Raw genomic sequence first — 24,574 nt, forward strand, 5'->3', positions numbered from 1 at the left:
GAATATGCAGAGAGTACCAGTAACTTAACTCATTAACATTTCGTTTCGTTCTCAACATGTAAAAGATTTGAAAAACATTTTTAGTGACTGTATTATAAACTATGCAGTAAGATGCTAAGGAAAGTACACAAGCTTGGAATGTTGGTGTCCTGGATTATAGTTATCACTCTACCTCCAACTGGCTATCTGACCTAGGCTAAGTAAGTTAACCTCACTAGGCTTCTTTTCCTCGTCTGTAAACAGTTTATACCAGTTTACTTCCAAATTTATGATTCTATGATCTAATACTCTTTTGTACATTAGGACATTATTTTCTGTCATAATTTTCAAACTATGTAGGAGTTTATGAGTTTTTTCTATATCACAGTAGAATCTCCACATAGTTACTTGGCATCGGAACCCTTGGGTCTTAGTTCTGTCATTAACGAGTCATGTGACCTTGGACAAAAGACTTCAGCACTCAAAGTTTGGTTTTCCACATGGTTACTGTGAAAGATTCAGTTTTTTAATGGATAAATATACATAAAATAATGTATATTTTATAAAAAGACAAGACGATAGTACCTTCATTTTTCCTGTATTATTTTTCAGTCGATTGTGGTAGTTTATTTGACACTTTTGTTATTTTCTGCTTTCTTTTTCTCCCAAAGAGATAACAGCCATTGTTTTCGGGGTGATGGCTGTTATTGTTGGAATTATACTCTCCGTTGCTTACGGTGTTGGCTTACTGAGAAGGGTGAGAATTCAATTTTTAATTTCTCTTTAAGTTATTCATGTGAATAGCTCTATAAGGAGCCTTACTCTTTTGTGTTCAATTAGATGCAAAAAGAAAAAAAGATCTGCATAAAACTCAATCATTTTCAACCGGATACATAGAAGTCACTGAGTTACTCTCACAGAATTTTTGTTTGCATTTACCCAATAAACCAAAAAAAAAAAAAAAAACCTGCTGCCATCGAGTCCATTCTGACTATAGGACAGAGCAGAACTACTCCATACAGTTTCCAAGGAGTGCCTGGTGGATTTGAACTGCTGACCTTTTGGTTAGCAGCTGTAGCTCTTAACCACTACGCCACCAGGGTTTCCTATCCAAGAAAAGGGAATCTCAAATATAAATATGGTAAGAGATCACACTTTTATTTATATCTATCCATTTCTTCAAGAAAGATCCCCCAAAGTGTTTATCTAACTTGATTAAATAGATTTTGATGGATACTGGTAAAACAGCCAAATTTCTACTCTATTCACCCTCTGTTCTGGATCTCTTTGTGATCCCCCCCACACCATAACCACTAAATACATTGTTTTAAAAGGCTTATTAATCATGCTTCAATGGTGGGCCCATAAAACAAGAATAACAGAAAAATCTACACTAAGTTGTTTTGTCTCTTTTGTTTTTCAACTACTTTTGTCAGGTGACTTCTATAATCATCCAAACTTTTGATATAGTGCTATTACTCCATGTAAATGTGTTTTATTTAAATAATACCTTAACAAAAGTGAAGTGATTGAGTATGTATGCCATTATATACGAGAGATTTTGTTGGGACTTGAGTAAAAAATGTGTCCTCCCATCTAAAGAGTAAATATTGGAGAAAAATCTCCTTCTTGTGTTTGGGTATACATGGCAATTGAGTTAGCTTCTTGATCAATATTCTGAAATCTGAAAATGGCAATGAAATACTAAGTTGGCAAAATTCAGAGAAGATTTTCTAAACATAGATACATATATAGATACAGATATTTAGAAGAATTAAGAATTTGGTCACGGTCAACGTGTCTAAAAGATCTTACCCTCCTTTTTTTTTTTTCAATTAATCTTAGCTATTTGTCACAGCAGGGAAATATATGAGAAGTCCCATTTTGGGAGTAATAATTCACCTGCTGAAACACCAAATGCTATTTAGAAATACAAATACATGTTTAAATCTATGAAATAGTGACTTCTTCAAAAAACATTCTACAAAGTGAATTACATCTGAAAGAAAAATTATAACTTTTGAAAAAATATTTTTAATCTGAGTCATTTTTCTTCTTAGTGCCTTAAGTTTGAAAAATTGTGTATTAATATTTTTCTGGTTTTTATTCGTAGAAAACATCACACGAATCAAAATCGCAATCGTCAGTTGACACAGGTGCCACTTTACATTCTGTTGAAACAGGAAATTCAGGTTGGTGTTAACATTCTCACTGTACTTTACCTTTTTGGAAGGGAAATAAATGATGTGTTACTTCTTTCTGCATTCTGGGAGGTGAGGAATACTCAACTGAGATTCGTTTATGTTCCATTTCATCAATACTACCTTAATCCCATTTTTCATTTTTACATGAACATTAGTCTGTAGCACAGTAAAATTCTTCCTTAGGATAATTTTTTTTAAAAAGTTTTTTTTTTGTTTTTTGTTTTTTTTTTAGGTAAAACAAGTGCTATAAGTTAAAAAGAAAATCAAGTTCTTCTGTGTGCTCCTTATTTTTCAAACTGCAACATGATGTGTATACCTTAGAATAGGTATAGTTTAAGAGCTTGGTAGATGGTCAGCGAAAAGGAGGAAGACACTCAGTGAGATTCATTGACACAGTGACTGCAACAACGGGCTCAAGCATAGCAGTGACTGTGAGGATGGTGCAGGGTAGGTCAGTGTTTCGTTCTGTGGTACATAGGGTCACTATGAGTTGGAACTGACTCAACGGCACCTAACAACAATGACAACATAGTTTAAGAGCCCTGGATTTGGAGCCAGACCTGGATTTGAATCCATGCTCCAACACTCACTAGCTGTATAACCTTGAGAAAGCTACTAAAATTCTTTACAACAGAGGTGATAATACTGTGCTCTCATAGAGTTTAATGAGGATTAAACAAGCTCCTTCAGGTCAGCATACAGGACTGTTCATTGTCATAGTAAGTTCTCATGCCCTTTAGCTGTTACCGACATTACAATTCTGTTCCCAACTGACCTCCTCTGCATACAGCTGGTCAGTCATCCAGCCTCCTTTCATTTCCACCCCCAGGTGCTGAGTAGATACACAACAGGTGGAGGACTGCAGGTATGTTTTGTACATCCAAAACAGTATTGATATACGTGAGCATTTATTACTATCTTTAAGAAATGGAAAATTTTTACATAAAAAAAATCAGATCTCAGCAGGCTCTTGGGAAAAAAAAATGTAAAATCTGACAATGCCAAGAGCCTCCATATTAGCATGAGAGAAATTCACAAGAACTGAGTGGCTCTGCACCTCTAGCACATCTCCTCCAATTCTATTTAGCTTTTCTTTTTCTTTTTTAAAACATAGCCAACTTCATTTATGTCATTCCTTATGGCCCCCATATACCTTCACTAACTGAGTTCCTGCTGGACTTTGCCTGAAGCATAAACCTAGGTGTTCAGGAGATGGCCACAAAGAACGAGTCTCTGGAATGGGTCTTATTGTTCAAGCAAAAGGAGTGCATTCTGTTCTATGGGATTTTTGTAAGGACCTGGTTCTGCCTACTACAAAACCAACTGAAGATTTTACCAATAATTACCAGGAATCATGACAGAACTAAGGTCCTGTACATTTCCAGATTTCACTGTTAATCCTGGACCAAACACATATCATCAAAGGACTTGCTAGGTTTTCTAGACTTTAAACCCATTAACCTGTTGCCATCAAGTAAATTCTGACTCATAGCGCCCCTATAGGATGGAATAGAACTGCCTTATAGGGTTTCCAAGGAGTGGCTGGTGGATTTGAACTGCAGACCTTTTGGTTAGCAGCCAAGCTCTTAACCACTGTGCCACCAGGGCTTCTAACAGACTGAAGCAGATAGGAAAACCTTCTGGAGATGGAATCACTTGGGGATAGTATTGAAGGACAAATACAGGCAACCCAGGGCAAAGTGGTTACAGTTAGAAGGACAAGGCAGTTCCAGGCAGAAGGGCCGCGGGACAAAGACGTGGAAGAAGACAGAATACAGCATACCTGAAGAGTTATGTGCACTTCCACCTTAACAGGATTAATACTTCATTTCTCTGCTCGTGTCTCAAGTACATATAACCCAAAAATCCAAACCGAGCCCATTGTCATTGAGCCAATTCCTACTCATAGTGACCCTATAGGGCAGAGTAGAACTGCCCCATAGAGTTCCCAAGGAGCACCGGGTGGATTCAAACTGCCAGCCTCTTGGTTGGTAGTCATAGCTCTTAACCACTATACCACCAGGGTTTCCGGTAAAGGCAGTGGAAATTCAGATGAATGGATTTTAGATTCATTTCATTCCATATTTCTACAAATGAAGTTGTTAAGTGTTTTAGTAAGTCAGTGAAATGAGGTTATAAAATCTGACCCTACCTCACTGGAAATGCAGGCAGACACATATGGTAAAAAGGTGCTTTTAGTCCTATTTTTATAGACTACTGTTCTCAAGTCATTTACAAGCCAAAGGCACTAAGAGATTAGAGTTAACAGTGCCATCTCAACAAGAACTAGAGACGTTAGTGTATGATTAAAGTTTCAATTTCTTTAAGCTCCTTGAATCTGCACATGATTTAAGTTTGGTGGGAGGTGAGAATAAATGAATGTGAGTCTGCTGCCCACTGTGGCAGCCACATATGACCCCGCCAGCCCGTGTCTCCCAGAAGATTGGTTGGGATGCACCCTCCCTGTGATACTCAATAAAAGAAAACTGGAAAGGGCTCTGCTTCAATGAGAGGAAAGGTGCTCTCCATGCCTTCCATATACTCTGTGAGGGTAACGTAAATCCAGTCCTCCAACCAAGAAAGGTGGAGAGTAGGGTTTGAATGGTGAGATAAGCCTGGTGCTCTTTTCTTAGAATCAAAGAGGAATTTAGCAGGAATAGTTTCTGTTCAGGTTTCTCTTTTCTTCTGTACAAGACAAAAAGTTTTATCTTAAGAGATATTACAAACTGGGGAGCTTGCCTTAAAGGCCAGCATGCATACTTCATCCAAGTTGCTTATCATTCAGTGCCTTGGCATTGCATTCTGCCTCTATGCAAGTTCTCTGTTAGCCTCTCTCTTCACAGAATCTAGGACCAGGGCAATAAGTTTCTTCCTTGCCTGAGGTTTTTAGGTTTGCTGAGAAAATCTGTATCTGTCTCTACACAAAACTCCCTGGAGCTAATCTGAAAGGAGATTCTTTTTATTTCCTAAAAGTTATATTCAAGGGCAACTCCATAAGGATGTAGAATTTTAAAGTTTACTCATGCATTAATTAGCTTTGTGTTTAAATACAACTATTCCTCATACTACTGTTCCTGTTTTTTCTTTTATCCCTATAATTCTTCTACAGAATAAAAACCAATGATAATCTGCTCACCGCACCAAATTTTGGAAGAAGTCTAAGAAGGCAGGAAGACTTCAGTCAAGTAAAAAATGAACATGTAAATTGGACATTCCAATAAATTTTATACCTGCCTAAGCTGTACAATTTCAGGGTGCAGGTTTCATCATAATGGGTTCCAGTGACTCAACAATAAAAAAAATGTGTCTGCTCATTAATATTTCAAGATTAAAAAAAAAAAAACTACTATTTCCTTGCAGGCTTGCTTTTGTGTTTTGGCATAATTTTTATAATTCATTAATTGCAAATTGTAATCCAAAACTGCACCTGGTCCCACCATCCATAGTTCTTGAAGACTGACTTATTCTATTGTATTGTATTTTCAAGGTTGTATTTAGGTGAACTCTAACCTAGATTTTCGTTTTGAACTTTGGAGTCTGTTTTCATTTTGTTCTAAATAAACTAAGAGGACCCTGAAGTCCTGTCATTTCTTTCATTGCTGAATAGGCAAGATATGCTATTTTGCTAGTAATGATATTTCACTCACAGTAATAAAGCTTAACGAGCCCTGGTGGTGCAGTGATTAAAGCCCTTGACTGATAACCTAAAGGTCAGCAGTTTGAACCCACCAGGTGCTCCACAGGAGAAAGATGCAACAGTCTGCTCTTGTAAAGATTACAGCCTTGAAAGTCCTATGGGGGCAGCTCCACTCTATCCTACAGGGTCACTACGAGTCAGAATTGACTCGACAGCAATGTGTTAATAAAGCTTATGCTTGAAAATCCCGTGTGTGTGTGTGTCCAAACAAAAAAAATCCACACTCATTGCCTTTGAGTTGATTCCAACTCATAGCTACCCTATAGGACAAAGTAGAACTACCCCATAGGGTTGCCAAGCAGCTGCTGGTAGATTCGGACTGCCGACAGCAGCCGTAGCTCTTAATCACTACACCAACAGGGCTCCATATATATACAAGTATTATTGCACCCATATTCATCATTTAATTGCATAAATCAAAACAAAATTTTTTTCCCTTCAAATAGTGAGGTGTTACATATGTTTGGCAGTAGAGGATCAACTCCTTCAGGACATTGACTGATGTGTTGTGTCCTACTGAAAGAATTATTTACATAAGTGCTCAGGGTATCCTGAGAAAGCAAAGAATTCATAACCTTCCCTTACAGAAGAAACTAAGTAGCGATGACTGCAACAAGATATGCAAACTTACATGCAGGTGAATATTTTAATAAGTCGCTTTGTGTTCTCAATTAAACTTCCTAATCTATCTGGTCCCATTTTCTTTTCTATTAACAAAACTTTGGAAATAAGTCCAAATTATATAAAAGAAATTTCTATGTATATGAGTCTAAAACTGTGAAGCTATAGAATACCCTCCACTCAATTGTAGTAAAACTTAAAAAGCAGTATTTAAACAAGAAATTACCTTCCTGTGATACTCTATTTCCAATTTCATATGAATCCATGTGGCTTTCCATTGTCATGTAATAGTTAATAATACTATTCACATACTTGGGTCTGGCAGTTTATATTTATTTTTTTATTGTTATAAAAGTATAATTAACACAACATTTGCAAATTTAAAAATCTAAATATCTTCTTGCAAGTTCAGAGAATATTTTTGCAATAGCTAAATTGGCTATTTAAAATAAGAAATGAGAACAAAAAACAACAGCACATCGCTGTTGATGTATGTTTTAAAACATATATAACATTATTATTAGGTTAATTTAATCAAATGAATTATCCAGGCACCAACAAAATTTTAAATGTAGGTCTTTTCAATAAAATATGTTGAACCAAGAGAGAACATGAGACTAAGCTTGTCTCTAAAATAATTTGCAAGTCAAAGGCTTTAAGATATTAGAATGAATGTGTCATGTCAACAAGAACTAGAGAATTTGGAGAATAATTAAAGTATGAATTGCTTCAACCTCCTTGAACTTTTCTAGGCATTTTTGCTGTGCTTCTACCTATGTACTTTGCACATTTAAATTTACTGCTTGTGGGAAGGAATAACCTTTACTCTCTTCTTATTTTCATAATTAAATCAGAAAAAAAAGGTAATAAAAAAATGACCCCATGGAGGTTCATGTTGAATTTCTTAAAGTCTGACACTGGAATAGGAGTGGATGAACCTGATTAGAAAATGTATCTCCATTCCTGGGTGCTCGTGTTGGTGTAAGCAAAAGCTTTTAACAGGATATTGGGCTGTTACTTGCTCTTTAGCATGCTATGGGAGTACTGGTGGTTCAGTGGTAGGCTTCTCACCTTCCACGTCAGAGAGCTAAGTTCAATTCCTGGCCACCTTTGATCTGCCAGTGGAGGCTTGCATGTTGCTATGAAGTTGAACAAGTTTCAATGGAGCTCCCAGACCTTCATGGAAGAAGAAGAAAGGCCTCGCAATCTACTTCCAAAAATCCCCCAATAAAAATCCTATGATCAGAACAGTTCAATCTGCATTTTGTCTGGCAGCCAACAATAGCACGCTATATATCTTTCTATAACCAGAAAAAGCAGAATGTATAATTGAGATACAAAATGAAAACCGATCATTAAGGAGAGGTGGAACTTTTAAATATTGAAATGCATCACATTAGTAGAGATTCCTTGCCATCCTTTGAAGACTTCCTATATCCAACTTCTTGAACTGTATTTCTTTATTCCATAGAAACCAATACTGTATTTCAGCTTCTCTAGGTTCCATTTATCTGTAAAAATCTGCATATCATAGCTACGATAACAGGTTGCTGTGGATTGAATTGTATTCCCCAAAAATATCTATCAGCTTGGCTAGGTCATGATTCCCAGGACTGTATGATTGTCTAGCATTCTGTCATTTGATTTCCCAGTGTGTGATAAATCCTATCTCTATGATGTAATGAGATGGATTAGCTGCAGTTACATTGATGAGATCTACAAGATTAGACAGTGTCTTAAGCCAATCTCTTTTGAGATGTAAAAGAGTGAAGTTAGCAGAGAGACAGAGGCACCGCATACCACCAAGAAAACAACACCAGAAGCAGAGCTTCCTTTGGACCTGGGGCTCCTAAGCAGAGAAGCTCCTAGACCAGAGAAAGATTGACAACAAGGACCTTTCTTCAGAGCTTACAGAGGAATCCTTTCTCTAGAGCTGACACCCTGAATTTTGACTTCTAGCCTACTAAGACTGAGATAAAATAAATTTCCTTTGTTAAAGCCATCCACTTATGGTATTCCTGTTAAAGCAACACTAGATGACTAAGACACAGGTTTTTTTGCTTTTTAACTAGGTTTGATTTTTAGGTAGCATCTAAATTTTCTGACTTCAATTCCTTTGCTACCACAGAGAGTATAATCCTTAATCTGGGCAGTAATCTGTGGAAATTCAGACCATGCACTAAACAAACAAACTCACTTTTTAATTTCTTTCTCTGAAACAAAGATATGTTAAACTTTTATCTCAGCATTGAAAACATTTACTGCATAAGGTATCAAACCAGATTTGGGATTTCTATTTTTCCCTTAATTTCAACTCTTGTCTTTTTCTTTTGAGTTGTAGGTATTCAAGTTGTACCTGGGTGTATGGTTTCCCAGCTCGGCCCTATGTCTCCCAGCCTCCTCTATGTGACTTCAGTGTGTTGCAAACTAAAATGATGGATGCAACTTCAGGATCATTTCTTTAAAGACAAGCTGCTTGCCCTGGATTTCCCCATTCTACTTTTCATTAATTGGAAACAATCTCCTTACAGGGAAGCCATATACAGGCATAGCTTGTAGGTATTTCAGGTTTAGTTCCAAACCACTGCAACAAAGCAAATATCACAATAAATCAAGACACATGAATTTCTTGGTTTCCCAGTACATATAAAAGTTATGTTTAGGAGGCAGGGCCAAGATGGTGGAATAGCCAGGTGCTTCTGGCAATTCTTCTTACAATAAAGACAGGAAAAACAAGTGAAATGATTATGTTTATGACAAGCTAGGCGCCCTGAACATCAAAGGCAAAGTCAGAAAACAGACTGAGTGTCAGGAGGAGGAAGAGGCAGTTCAGAAGCAGAGAGGAGTTACTGGACCCGAATTGCAGGGATCCCTCAGGAACTATTCCCAGGAGCAGATACGGCAGTGGTAATAGCGTTCGGCACACTTTCCTCAGGGAGAAAGAGCCAGCCGCACAGCCTACTCACACCTCTGGAACCAGAGAAGGATAGCGCTCTCGGCCATAGCTAAGCACTTTCATACATTTTACTGGGCTCCCCACGCCCAAGCAAGCTTCAGTGGCTGTTGATGTCCTTGGGCCTGAGATAGGTCCTGTTGAGCACTCAGAGCCATTCTCCTGGCCTTGGAGCAAAGAATAAATTCACAATTGGAGAAAAAGATAATTTGCCAGCTCCACAAATAGGGGAAGCTCAGGACAGAAGTGGCTGCTGCCCAAGTATAAATGGTCCATGGGCTTTGAATACATTTCCCCCCTGCATGGACCTATGTGGGCCTATTTCAGGAGAATAGGCCCTTGTTGGCAGACTGCAAGAGTTTCAGCTGTGCAGTGGAGAGGTGGGTGTTTGATATTTGACACTACTTTTTTTTTTTTTTTTTTTTGCCTATTAAACAGGATCCTCACCTACCCACATGAGGGACACAAGGACTGGTGGCTCCACTCAGGTCACACAGCCACCCATGACAAGGGTCCAAGGATAACTGGTACCTCCCAGTCCTTACAACCGAAAGCATTGGGTGCTCATGGTCTGTCTGCAGAATGCACTCACCTGTATCCTCTAGGGAACAAGGACGAGCTTTCCTCACAGACACTCCGGGGATGGTTCTTAGCCCCCTGACTTGTTCAGGGCATGACACCCAGCTGCAGCCAGATACTGGTACCTATGCTAATCACCCTACCCCTCTAACACTGTAGGACAGAGCCTATAACACATACTTGATGACCAATTACCTGGACACCTGAGCTGAATTCATACAAGAAAAGTGAATGGAATCCTAGACTGATATACCTGATAAAAGCAATACTCATCTGGTGGCAGGACGTCAGAGCTTCAAAGGTAAAAATAATCAAGCTGGCTCACTCACTCAAGGAATGCATTTAGGCATATCAAAACAAAACAAATCAAGAAGCTAGGATACAGTAAGAAAACATAAAATAAGCTAATACAATAACTTATAGATGGCTCAGAGACAACAGTCAATATCAAGTCACATAAAGAAACAGACCATGGTAACCTCAACAAGCTCTCAAAACAAAGAATCAAGGGATCTTCTGGATGAAGGTGCCTTCCTAGAATTAGTGGATGCAGAATTCAAAAGAATAATATACAGAACTCTTCAAGACCTCAGAAAAAAGACTAGGAAGAAAATCAGGCAATATGCAGAACTAGCCAAGGAACACAGAGATGAAACAGTTGAAGAAATGAAAAATCTTATTCAAGAACATAATGGAAAATTTAATAAGCTGCAAGAATCCATAGAGAGAGAGCAATCAGAAATTCAGAAGATAAACAATAGAATTACAGAAATAGACAACTCAATAGAAAGTCAGAGGAGCAAAATTGGGCAAGTGGAAGTCAGAATTTCTGAATTTGAAGATAAAGCGCTTAGCACCAAAATATTTGAAGAAAAATCAGATAAAATGATTTTAAAAAATGAAGAAAACTTAAGAATGATGAGGGACTCTATCGAGAGAAATAACCTATGAGTGATTGGAGTACCAGAACAGGGAGGGATAACAGAAAATACAGAGAGAATTGTTGAAGATTTGTTGGCAGAAAAATTCTCTGATATTGTGAAAGACGAGAAGATATCTATCCAGGATGCTCATCGAACTCTACATAAGGTAGATTTTAAAAGAAAGTCACCAAGACATATTATGATCAAACTTGCCAAAACCAAAGATAAAGAGAGAATTCTAAGAGCAGCTAGAGATAAATAAAAAGCCACCTACAAAGGAGAGTCAATAAGTTCGGACTACTCAGCAGAAACCATGCAGGCAAGAAGACAATGGGATGACTTATATAAAGCATTGATGGAAAAAATTGCCAGCCAAGAATCATATATCCAGCAAAACTGTCTCTGAAATATAAAGGTGAAATTAGGACATTTCCAGATAAGCAGAAGTTTAGGGAATTTGTAAAAACTGAACCAAAACTACAAGAAATACTAAACGGGGTTCTTTGGTTAGAAAATCAATAATATCAGGTATCAACACAAGACTACTGGATGGAGCAATCAGAAGTCAACCCACACAGGAAAATTCAAAAAAATAAATCAAGGTAAACAAAACATTCAAAACAGGGAAACAGCAATGTTATTATGTAAAAGGCAACAACATTAAAATACAAAAGAGGGAATAAGAAATGTAGCCATAGATCTTTCATATGGAGAGAAAGACAAGGCGATATAAAGAAACAAAAGTTAGGTTTAACTCAGAAAAATACAGGTAAATATTAAGGTAACCACAAAGGAGGCTAACTATCCTACTAAAAAAAAAAAAATACTCAGCAGAAAAAAAATCAACAACACAAAATAAGAGGCAAAGACAATATATAAAGATTAATGAGCACAAAAAACTAAGTGGGAAAAAGAAATTGTCAACAACACACAAAAAAAAGACATTGAAATGACAGCACTAAACTCGCACCTATCTATAATTATGCCGAATGTAAGTGGGCTAAATACACCAATAAAGAGACAGAGAGTGGCAGAATGGATTAAAAAACACAATTCATGTATATGCTGCCTACAAGAGACACACCTTAGGCTTAGAGACACAAACAAACTAAAATTCAAAGGATGGAAAAAATATATCAAGCAAACAACAATCAAAAAAGAGCAGGAGTGGTAATATTAATTTCTGACAAAATAGACTTTAAAGTTAAGTCCATCATAAAGGATAAGGAACGACACTCTATAATGATTAAAGGGACAATTTTTTATACCAGGAGGATATAACCATATAAATATTTATGTACCCAATGACAGGGCTGCAAGAGACATAAAACAAACGCTATCAGCATTGAAAAGTGAGATAGACAGCTCCACAATAATAGTAGGAGACTTCAACACACTGCTTTCAGTGAAGGACGGGACATCCAGAAAGAAGCTCAATAAAGATACGGAAGATCTCAATACCACAATCAACCAACTTGACCTCATAGACATGTACAGAACACTCCACCCAACAGCAACCAAGTATACTTTCTTTTCTAGTGCACATGGAACATTCTCTAGAATAGACCACATATTAGGTCATAAAGCAAGCCTTAGCAGAATCCAAAATGCTGAAATATTACAAAGCATATTCTCTGACCATAAAGCCATAAAAGTAGAAATCAATAAGAGAAAAAGCAGGGAAAAGAAATCAAACACTTGGAAACTGAATAATACCCTGCTCAAAAAAGACTGGATTATAGAAGACATTAAGGAGGGAATAAAAAAATTCATAGAATCCAATGAGAATGAAAACACTTCCTATCAGAACCTTTGGGACACTGTGAAAGCAGTGCTCAGAGATCAATTTATATCAATGCACACATCCAAAAAGAAGGGCCCAAATCAAAGAATTATCCCTACAACTTGAACAAATAGAAAGAGAGCAACAAAAGAAACCCTCAGACACCAGAAGAAAGCAACTAATACAAATTAGAGAACAGAAAAGCAATTGAAAGAATTCACAAGACCAAAAGCTGATTCTTTGACAAAACTGATAAACCACTGGCCAAACTGACAAGAAAAACAGGAGAGGAAGCAAATAACCCGAATAAGAAATGAGATGGGTGATAGATATTACAACAGACCCAACTGAAATTAAAAGAACCATACTGGATTACCATAGAAAGTTGTAGTCTAATAAATCTGAAAACCTAGAAGAAATGGATGAATTCCTAGAAACACACTATCTACCTAAACTAACACAAACAGAGGTAGAACAGCTAAACAGACCCATAACAAAAGAAGAGTTTGAAAAGGTAATCAAAAAATGTCCAACAAAAAAAAAAGCCTTGACCCTGACAGCTTCACTGCAGAGTTCTACCAAACTTTCAGAGAACAGTTAACACCACTAGAGCATAGAAAAGAACAGAATACTCCCAAACTCATTCTGTGAAGCCAGCATATCCCTCATAACAAAACCAGATAAAGACACCATAAAAAAAGAAAATGAAAGACCTATATCCATAATGAACTTAGATGCATAAATCCTCAACAAAATTCTAGCCAATAGAATTCAACAACATATCAATAAAAATAATTCACCATGACCAAGTGGGCATCATACCAGGCATGCATGGATGATGGTTCAACATAAGAAAAACAATTCATGTAATCCATCACATAAATAAAACAAGAATCACATGATTTTATCAACTGATGAAGAAAAGGCATTTGACAAAGTTCAACACCCATTCATGATAAAAACTCTCACCAAAATAGGAATAGAAGGAAAATTCCTCAGCATAACAAAGGGCATTTATACAAAGCCAATAGCCAATGCCATTCTAAATGGAGAAAGCCTGAAAGCATTCCCCTTTGAGATCGGCAACCAGACCAGGATGCCCTTTATCACCGCTCTTATTCAAGATTGTGCTGGAGGTCCTAGCCAGAGCAATTAGGCTAGATAAAGAAATAAAGCGCATACAGATTGGCAAGGAAGAAGTAAAAGTATCTGTATTTGCAGATGATATGATCTTATACAGAGAAAACCCTAAGAAATCCTCAAGAAAACTACTGAAGCTAATGAAGAGTTCAGCAGAGTATCAGCATACAAGATAAACATACAAAAATTAGTTGGATTCCTCTGCACCAACAAAAAGAACATCGAAGAGGAAATCACCAAATCAATACCATTTACAGTAGTCCCCAAGAAAATAAAATACTTAATAAATCTTACCAGAGATATAAAAGAATTATACAAAGAAAACTACAAAACACTTCTGCGAGAAACCAAAAGAGACCTACATAAGTGGAAAAACATACCTTGCTCATGAATAGGAAGACATAACATTATAAAAAGGTCTATTCTACCAAAAGCGATCTATAGATTTAATGTAATTCTGATCCAAATTCCAATGACACTTTTTAATGAGATGGAGAAACAAATTACCAACTTCATATGGAAGGGAAAGAGGCCTCACGTAAGTAAAGCATTACTGAAAAAGAACAAAGTGGGAGCCCTTACTCTACCTGGTTTTCAAAACTATTATACTGCCACAGTAGTCAAAACAGCCTGGTACTGGTACAACAACAGATACATAGACCAATGGAACAGAATTGAGAATCCAGACATAAATCCATCCACATATGAGCAGTTGATATTTGGCAAAGGCTCCAAAACAGTTAAATGGGGAAAAGACAGTCTTTTTAACAAATGGTGCTGGCATAACTGGATATCCATCTGCAAAACAATGAAACAAGACCCATACCTCACTCCATGTACAAAAATGAGCTCAAAATGGATCAAAGACCTACATATAAAATCTAAAACGATGAAGATCATGGAAGAAAAAATAGGGACAACATTAGGAGCCCTAATACATGGCACAAACAGTATACAAAACATTATTAAGAATGTAGAAGAAAAACTAGATAACTGGGAGCTCCTAAAAATCAAATACCTATGCTCATCCAAAGGCTTCACCAAATAAAAAGATTACCTACAGACTGGAAAAAAGTTTTTAGCCACGACATTTCCGATCAGCATCTAATCTCTAAAATTTACATGATACTGCAAAAACTCAACTACAAAAGAACAAATAACCCAATTAAAAAATGGGCAAAAGATATGGACACACACTTCGCTAAAGAAGACATTCAGGTAGCTAACAGATAAGTGAGGAAATGCTCACAATCATTAGCCATTAGAGAGATGCAGATCAAAACTACGATGAGATTTCATCTCACGCCAACAAGGCTGGCATTAATCCAAAAAACACAAAATAATAAATGTTGGAGAGGTTCTGAAGAGACTGGAACACTTATACACTGCTGGTGGGAATGTAAAATGGTACAACCACTTTGGAAATCCGTTTGGCACTTCCTTAAAAACAAACTAGAAATAGAACTACCACATGGTCCAACAATCCCAGTCCTTGGAATATATCCTAGAGAAATAAAAGCCTTTACACAAATAGATATACGCACAGCCATGTTCATTGCAGCACTGTTTAAAATAGCAAAAATGTGGAAGCAACCAAGGTGCCCATCAATGGATGAATGGATAAATAAATTATAGTGTATTCACAGAATGGAATACTATGCATAGATAAAGAACAACGATGAATCTGTGAAACAACTCGTAACATGCAGGAATCTAGAAGGCATTATGCTGAGTGAAATTAGTCAGTTGCAAAAGGACAAATATTGTGTAACACCACTATTATAATAACTGGAGAAATAGTTCAAACAGATAAGGAAATATTCTTTGATTGTTACAAGAGGAGGGAGGGAGAGAGGTCCTCACTAATTAGATAGTAGATAAGAATTATTTTAGATGAAGGGAAAGACAACACACAGTATAGGAGAGGTCAGCACAACTGGACTGAAGTAAAAGCAAAGAAGTTTTCTGAATAAACTGAACGCTTCGAAGACCAGCATAGCAGGGGTGGAGGTTTGGGGACCATGGTTTCAGGAGACATCTAAGTCAATTGGCATAATAAAATCTATTAAGAAACGTTCTGCATCCCGCTTTGAAGAGTGGCGTCTGGGGTCTTAAACGCTAGCATGCGGCCATCTAAGATACGTCAATGAGTCTCAACCCACATGGATCAAAGGAGAAGGAAGAACACCAAAGACACAAGGTAATTATGAGCCCAAGAGACAGAAAGGACCACATAAACCAGAGACTGCATAGCTTGAGACCAGAAGAACTAGATGGTGCCTGGCTACAAACAATGACTCCCCTGACAGGGAACACAACAGAGAACCCCTGAGGGAGCAGGAGAACAGTGGGATGCAGACCTCAAATTCTCGTAAAAAGACAAGACTTAATGGTCTGACTGACCCCGAAGGCCATGGTCCTTAGACCTTCTCTTAGCCCAAGACAGGAGCCATTCCCAAAGCCAACTCTTCAGACAGGGACTGGACTGGACTATGGGATAGAAAATGATTCTGGTGAAGAGTGAGCTTCTTGGATCAAGTAGACACATGAGACTATGTTGGCATCTCCTGTCTGGAGGGGAGATGAGAGGGCAGAGGAGGTCAGAAGCTGACCTAATGGAGGTGAAAATATAGAGTGGAGGGAAGGAGTGGGCTCTCTCATTAGGGGGAGAGCAATTAGGAGTAATTGACTGGAAAAGATCCATATTTATGCCTATTCCCAAGAAAGGTGGAAATTGAAATTGAAATTTCCAACTGAAAGTGGAAATTATAGAACAATATCATTAATATCACACTCAAGTAAAATTTTGCTGAAGATCATTCAAAAATGGCTGCGGTAGTGTATCGACAGGGAACTGCCAGAAATTCAGGCTGGTTTCAGAAGAGGACATGGAACCAGGGATATCATTGCCGATGTCAGATGGATCCTGGCTGAAAGTAGAGAATACCAGAAGGATGTTTACCTGTGTTTTATTGACTATGCAAAGACATTCGACTGTGTGGGTCATAACAAATTATGGATAACATTGCAAAGAATGGGAATTCCAGAACACTTAAATGTGGTCATGAGGAAAAAAAAAAAAGAACCTTTACATAAATCAAGAGGCAGTTGTTCAGACAGAACAAGGGGATAATGATTGGTTGAAAGTCAGGAAAGGTGTGTGTCAGGGTTGTATTTTTTCACCATACCTATTCAATCTGTATGCTGAGCAAATAATAAGAGAAGCTGGACTATATGAAGAATAACAGGACACCAGGATTGAAGAAAGACTCATTAACAACCTGCGTTATGCAGGTGACACAACCTTGCTTGCTGAAAGTGAAGAGGACTTGAAGCACTTACTAATGAAGATCAAAGATCACAACCTTCAGTATGGATTGCTCATTGACATAAAGAAAACAAAAATCCTCACAACTGGGCCAATAAGCAACATCATGAGAAATGGAGAAAAGATTGAAGTTATCAAGGATTTCATTTTACTTGGATCCACAATCAAGAGCCATGGAAGCAGCAATCAAGAAATCAAAAGACGCATTGCATTGGGTAAATCTGCCACAAAGGACCTCTTCAAAGTGTTGAAGAGCAAAGATATCACCTTGAAGGCTAAGGTGCGCCCGATCCAAGCCATGGTATTTTTAATCACATCATATGCATGTGAAAGCTGGACAATGAATAAAGAAGACTGAAAGAGAATTGATGTCTTCGAATTGTGGTGTTGGCGAAGAATATTGAATATACCACGGACTGTCAAAAGAAGGAACAAATCTGTCTTGGAAGAAGTACAACCAGAATGCTCCTTGGAAGCAAGGATGGTGAGACTGCGTCTTACATACTTTGGACGTGTTGTCAGGAGGGATCAATCCCTGGAGAAGGACATCATGTTTGGCAAAGTACAGGGTCAGCAGAAAAGAGGAAGACCCTCAAGGAGGTGGATTGACACAGTGGCTGCAACAATGAGCTCAAGCATAATAACAGTTGTAAGGATGGTGCAGGACCAGATGGTGTTTCGTTCTGCACAGGGTTGCTATGAGTTAGAACCAACTCGACAGCACACAACAACAACAACAACAATTAAGAGTATATAGCGGGGGGTGGGGCCAAGATGGCGGACTAGGTGGACGCTACCGCGGATCCCTCTTGCAACAAAGACTCGGAAAAACAAGTGAATCGATCACATACATAACAATCTACGAACCCTGAACAACAAACACAGATTTAGAGACGGAGAAGGAACAAATATGGAGAGGCAGGGATTGTTTTCAGAGCCTGGAGCCAGTGTACCAGTCAGGTGACCTTCGGTGCCCGATTTGGGTCAAAGCCCAGGGGGGCAGACGGCACAAACAAGGGGCCTAGCCCTAGCCCCCGAACTCATTCCGGGAGGGGGCCCAGCCGGTTAGCGCGGGCAGCATGGCAGCACAGCCGGTGGGAAGAGTCCCCGGGAGGCAGTGACTGGTCTTGGAGCGGGGAGACCAGCGTCCCAGCCGGGGAGCCGTCCCGCCGGGATTTAGGAGGGGAGGGGGTGCGGGGAGCTGCTCCACCCCCCTGAACTAACCCCGGGAGGGGGCCCAGCCGGTTCGCGCGGGAGGCGTGGCGGCGCACCCGGTGGGAGAAGTCCCCGGGAGGCAGTGACTGGTCTTGGAGCGGGGAGAGTGGTATCCCAGCCGGGACGCGCCGTCGCGGCATAGGTGCGGGGAACTGCTCCGCTCGCCTGAACTGATCCTGGGGGGGAGCCCAGGCAGTTCGCGGGGGTGGCACGGCGACGGAGTAGGCGGGACAGGGAGTCCCCGGGAGGCAGCGACTGATTTTGGAGTCGGGAGTGCACCGCCCCAGGCTGGCAGCTGAGGATCTGACCGTGACTTCAGTGGGCCAGACCCCCCAGGGGCAATCTCCACACAGACAGCACACATAGGCGACGCGCCCCGCGGGAATCTCAGATATAGTAGTCATTCCAAGCAAGACAAGCAACTCTGGCTATATTCTGGGGGCTACTCTCCTATCTCTCTGATCCCTCCCCCACCCTCCCCAGGCGGCTTCATTAACATCCGAATAGCCTGAGCCAGAGGAAGAATTCTGATAGGGATCTGACTGCATTTTTTTTTAGCGGATTTTCTGGAAAAACTAGTTTCCCAGTGATGGCTCAGAGGCAGCAGTCCATATCAAACCACATAAAGAAGCAGACCATGACAGCTTCTCCAACCCCCCAAACAAAAGAATCAAAATCTTTCCCAAATGAAGATACAATCCTGGAATTATCAGATACAGAATATAAAAAACTAATTTACAGAATGCTTCAAGACATCACAAACGAAATACGGCAAACTGCAGAAAAAGCCAAGGAACACACTGATAAAACTGTTGAAGAACTCAAAAAGATTATTCAAGAACATAGTGGAAAAATTAATAAGTTGCAAGAATCCATAGAGAGATAGCATGTAGAAATCCAAAAGATTAACAATAAAATTAAAGAATTAGACAACGCAAAAAAAAAAAATTTTAATAGGAAGTCAGAGGAGCAGACTCGAGCAATTAGAATGCAGACTGGGACATCTGGAGGACCAGGGAATCAACACCAACATAGCTGAAAAAAAATCAGATAAAAGAATTAAAAAAAATGAAGATACCCTAAGAATCATGTGGGACTCTATCAAGAAGGATAACTTGTGGGTGATTGGAGTCCCAGAACAGGGAGGGGGGACAGAAAACACAGAGAAAATAGTTGAAGAACTCCTGACAGAAAACTTCCCTGACATCATGAAAGACGAAAGGATATCTATCCAAGATGCTCATCGAACCCCATTTAAGATTGATCTAAAAAGAAAAACACCAAGACATATTATCATCAAACTCACCAAAACCAAAGATAAACAGAAAATTTTAAAAGCAGCCAGGGAGAAAAGAAAGGTTTCCTTCAAGGGAGAATCAATAAGAATAAGTTCAGACTACTCAGCAGAAACCATGCAGGCAAGAAGGCAATGGGATGACATATACAGAGCACTGAAGGAGAAAAACTGCCAGCCAAGAATCATATATCCAACAAAACTCTCTCTGAAATATGAAGGCGCAATTAAGATATTTACAGATAAACACAAGTTCAGAGAATTTGCAAAAACCAAACCAAAGCTACAAGAAATACTAAAGGATATTGTTTGGTCAGAAAACCAATAATATCAGATACCAGCACAATACAAGGTCACAAAACAGAATGTCCTGATATCAACTCAAATAGGGAAATCACAAAAACAAACAAATTAAGATTAATTAAAAAAAATAATAATAACCATACACATAACAGGGAATCATGGAAGTCAATAGGTAAAAGATCACAATAATCAAAAAGAGGGACTAAATACAGGAGGCATTGAACTGCCAGATGGAGAGTGATACAAGGTGATATAGAACGATACAAGTTATAGGGTAAATAATAAGGTAACCGCAAAAAGGTACAACAACTCTATAACTCAAGAAAAACGTAATGACTCAACTAACATAAAGTCAAACGCTATGAAAATGAGGATCTCACAATTTACTAAGAAAAACGTCTCAGCACAAAAAAGTATGTGGAAAAATGAAATTGTCAACAACACACATGAAAAGGCATCAAAATGACAACACTAAAAACTTATTTATCTATAATTACCCTGAATGTAAATGGACTAAATACACCAATAAAGAGACAAAGAGTCACGGACTGGATAAAGAAACAAGATCCATCTATATGCTGCCTACAAGAGACACACATTAGACTTAGAGACACAAACAAACTAAAACTCAAAGGATGGAAAAAAATATATCAAGCAAACAATAAGCAAAAAAGAAGAGGACTAGCAATATTAATTTCTGACAGAATAGACTTTAGACTTAAATCCACCACAAAGGATAAAGAAGGACACTATATAATGATAAAAGGGACAATTGATCAGGAGGACATAACCATATTAAATATTTATGCACCCAATGACAGGGCTGCAAGATACATAAATCAAATTTTAACAGAATTGAAAAGTGAGATAGACACCTCCACAATTATAGTAGGAGACTTCAACACACCACTTTCGGAGAAGGACAGGACATCCAGTAAGAAGCTCAATAGAGACACGGAAGACCTACTTACAACAATCAACCAACTTGACCTCATTGACTTATACAGAACTCTCCACCCAACTGCTGCAAAGTATACTTTTTTTTCTAGCGCACACGGAACATTCTCTAGAATAGACCACATATTAGGTCATAAAACAAACCTCTGCAGAGTCCAAAACATCGAAATATTACAAAGCATCTTCTCAGACCACAAGGCAATAAAACTAGAAATCAATAACAGAAAAACTAGGGAAAAGAAATCAAATACTTGGAAAATGAACAATACCCTCCTGAAAAAAGACTGGGTTATAGAAGACATCAAGGAGGGAATAAGGAAATTCATAGAATGCAACAAGAATGAAAATACTTCCTATCAAAACCTCTGGGACACAGCAAAAGCAGTGCTCAGAGGCCAATTTATATCGAAAAATGCACACATACAAAAAGAAGAAAGAGCCAAAATCAGAGAACTGTCCCTACAACTTGAACAAATAGAAAGTGAGCAACAAAAGAATCCATCAGGCACCAGAAGAAAACAAATAATACAAATTAGAGCTGAACTAAATGAATTAGAGAACAGAAAAACAATTGAAAGAATTAACAAAGCCAAAAGCTGGTTCTTTGAAAAAATTAACAAAATTGATAAACCATTGGCCAGACTGACTAAAGAAATACAGGAAAGGAAACAAATAACCTGAATAAGAAACGAGAAGGACCACATCACAACAGAACCAAATGAAATTAAAAGAATCATTTCAGATTACTACGAAAAATTGTACTCTAACACACTTGAAAACCTAGAAGAAATGGATGAATTCTTGGAAAAACACTACCTACTTAAACTAACGCATTCAGAAGTAGAACAACTAAATAGACCCATAACAAAAAAAGAGATTGAAACGGTAATCAAAAAACTTCCAACAAAAAAAAGCCCTGGCCCAGACTGCTTCACTGCAGAGTTCTACCAAACTTTCAGAGAAGAATTAACACCACTACTACTGAAGGTATTTCAAAGCATAGAAAAGGACGGAATACTACCTAACTCATTCTATGAAGCCACCATCTCCCTGATACCAAAACCAGGTAAAGACATTACAAAAAAAGAAAATTACAGACCTATATCCCTCATGAACATAGATGCAAAAATCCTCCAGCAAAATTCTAGCCAATAGAATCCAACAACACATCAAAAAAATAATTCACCATGATCAAGTGGGATTTATACCAGGTATGCAAGGCTGGTTTAATATCACAAAAGCCATTAATGTAATCCATCACATAAATAAAACAAAAGACAAAAACCACATGATCTCATCAATAGATGCAGAAAAGGCATTTGACAAAGTCCAACACCCATTTATGATAAAAACTCTTACCAAAATAGGAATTGAAGGAAAATTCCTCAACATAATAAAGGGCATCTATGCAAAGCCAACAGCCAATATCACTCTAAATGGAGAGAACCTGAAAGCATTTCCCTTGAGAACGGGAACCAGACAAGGATGCCCTTTATCACCGCTCTTATTCAACATCGTACTCGAAGTCCTAGCCAGGGCAATTAGGCTAGATAAAGGAATAAAGGGTATCCGGATTGGCAAGGAGGAAGTAAAATTATCACTATTTGCAGATGACATGATCTTATACACAGAAAACCCTAAGGAATCCTCCAGAAAACTACTGAAACTAATAGAAGAGTTTGGCAGAGTCTCAGCTTATAAAATAAACATACAAAAATCACTTGGATTCCTCTACATCAACAAAAAGAACACCGAAGAGGAAATAACCAAATCAATACCATTCACAGTAGCCCCCAAGAAGATCAAATACTTAGGAATAAATCTTACCAAGGATGTAAAAGACCTATACAAAGAAAACTACAAAGCTCTACTACAAGAAATTCAAAAGGACATACTTAAGTGGAAAAACATACCTTGCTCATGGATAGGAAGACTTAACATAGTAAAAATGTCTATGCTACCAAAAGCCATCTATACATATAATGCACTTCCGATCCAAATTCCAATGTCATATTTTAAGGGGATAGAGAAACAAATCACCAATTTCATATGGAAGGGAAAGAAGCCCCGGATAAGCAAAGCATTACTGAAAAAGAAGAAGAAAGTGGGAGGCCTCACTCTACCTGATTTCAGAACCTATTATACAGCCACAGTAGTCAAAACAGCCTGGTACTGGTACAACAACAGGCACATAGACCAATGGAACAGAATTGAGAAAAAAAAAACCCAGATATAAATCCATCCACGTATGAGCAGGTGATATTTGACAAAGGACCAGTGTCAGTAAATTGGGGGAAAAGATAGTCTTTTTAACAAATGGTGCTGGCATAACTGGTTATCCATTTGCAAAAGAATGAAACAGGACCCATACCTCACACCATGCACAAAAACTAACTCCAAGTGGATCAAAGACCTAAACATAAAGACTAAAACGATAAAGATCATGGAAGAAAAAATAGGGACAACCTTAGGAGCCCTAATACAAGGCATAAACAGAATACAAAACATTACCAAAAATGATGAAGAGAAACCCGATAACTGGGAGCTCCTAAAAATCAAACATCTATGCTCATCTAAAGACTTCACCAAAAGAGTAAAAAGACCACCTACACACTGGGAAAGAATTTTCAGCTATGACATCTCCGACCAGCGCCTGATCTCTAAAATCTACATGATTCTCTCAAAACTCAACCACAAAAAGACAAACAACCCAATCAAGAAGTGGGCAAAGGATATGAACACACATTCCACTAAAGAAGATATTCAGGCAGCCAACAGATACATGAGAAAATGCTTTCCATCATTTGCCATCAGAGAAATGCAAATTAAAACTACGATGAGATTCCATCTCACACCAACAAGGCTGGCATTAATCCAAAAAACACAAAATAATAAATGTTGGAGGGGCTGCAGAGAGATTGGAACTCTTATTCACTGCTGGTGGGAATGTCAAATGGTGCAACCACTTTGGAAATCTATCTGGCATTTTCTTAAACAGTTAGAAATAGAACTACCATACAACCCAGAAATCCCACTCCTCGGAATATACCCTAGAGACACAAGAGCCTTCACACAAACAGATATATGCACACCCATGTTTATTGCAGCTCTGTTTACAATAGCAAAAAGCTGGAAGCAACCAAGGTGTCCATCAACGGATGAATGGGTAAATAAATTGGGGTATATTCACACAATGGAATACTATGCATCGATAAAGAGCAGTGGCGAATATGTGAAACATTTCATAACATGGAGGAACCTGGAAGGCATTACGCTGAGCGAAATTAGTCAGAGGCAAAAGGACAAATATTGTATAAGACCACTATTATAAGATCTTGAGAAATAGTAAAAACTGAGAACACATACTTTTGTGGTTACGAAGGGGGGAGGGAGGGAGGGAGGGAGAGGGTTTTTTACTGATTAATCAGTAGATAAGAACTGCTTTGGGTGAAGGGAAAGACAACACTCAATACATGGAAGGTCAGCTCAATCGGACTGGACCAAAAGCAAAGAAGTTTCCGGGATAAACTGAATGCTTCAAAGGTCAGTGGAGCAAGGGCGGGAGTTTGGGGACCATGGTTTAAGGGGACTTCTAAGT

General features: G+C 38.4%; 1 protein-coding gene across 3 annotated transcripts in view; it reads left to right on the plus strand.

The window, feature by feature from the left end:
* GYPA (glycophorin A (MNS blood group)) overlaps window positions 1-6,034 on the plus strand; it is a 48,049-nt gene extending 42,015 nt beyond the window's left edge. For 2 of the 3 annotated variants that reach the window (XM_049905793.1, XM_049905795.1), the window contains 4 exons: window positions 651-736; window positions 2,093-2,171; window positions 3,013-3,048; window positions 5,293-6,034. In XM_049905793.1, the coding sequence (XP_049761750.1) occupies window positions 651-736; window positions 2,093-2,171; window positions 3,013-3,023 (176 nt within the window). In that variant the 3' untranslated portion in view covers window positions 3,024-3,048; window positions 5,293-6,034. The remainder of the gene's footprint in view (window positions 1-650; window positions 737-2,092; window positions 2,172-3,012; window positions 3,049-5,292) is intronic. The other variant, XM_049905794.1, reaches the window with a different exon arrangement.
* The last annotated feature ends 18,540 nt before the right edge of the window (window positions 6,035-24,574 follow it).

Source organism: Elephas maximus, chromosome 13 (genome assembly GCF_024166365.1).
Source record: "Elephas maximus indicus isolate mEleMax1 chromosome 13, mEleMax1 primary haplotype, whole genome shotgun sequence".
Classification (NCBI taxonomy): domain Eukaryota; kingdom Metazoa; phylum Chordata; class Mammalia; order Proboscidea; family Elephantidae; genus Elephas; species Elephas maximus.